Source organism: Penaeus monodon, chromosome 23 (assembly GCF_015228065.2).
Source record: "Penaeus monodon isolate SGIC_2016 chromosome 23, NSTDA_Pmon_1, whole genome shotgun sequence".
Classification (NCBI taxonomy): Eukaryota; Metazoa; Arthropoda; class Malacostraca; order Decapoda; family Penaeidae; genus Penaeus; species Penaeus monodon.
In genome coordinates, this window is record NC_051408.1 from 16,130,656 (window position 1) to 16,130,970 (window position 315).

Here is a 315-nt window from a genome sequence, read left to right on the forward strand (position 1 = left end):
ATGTTAATACACATAACATGTCAACAAACATATATATGTATAAATATATCAATAGAAACAATACTTACTTGGAAAACAAGTTCTCCACCTCCCACACTGAACTGTGACTGAAAAAGTAGGGAGAATTTCTCATCCATTACCGACTCTGTGCCCTTTTTCTCAGCTCGCTTGATCTTCCTCAGCTGCATATTACGGAAACTAACTGAAAGCTGCCTCGAAGTCTGAAAAACAAGCAAAAAATAATATGAAGTGCCCCAAATAGTGAAATTATATAGTGACATGATAAAAGCAAAGGACTTTGCAACACACATTTTC

The 315-nt window shown here is 35.6% G+C and overlaps 1 protein-coding gene across 1 annotated transcript in view; it reads right to left on the reverse strand.

Moving 5' to 3' along the window:
• The window catches only part of LOC119587822 (signal transducer and activator of transcription 5B-like), a gene marked incomplete at both ends in the record, with an annotated part of 7,842 nt that overhangs the window by 3,126 nt on the left and 4,401 nt on the right, over positions 1-315 (reverse strand). The window contains 1 exon segment of the mRNA XM_037936526.1: positions 69-221. Within this exon segment, the coding sequence (XP_037792454.1) occupies positions 69-221 (153 nt within the window).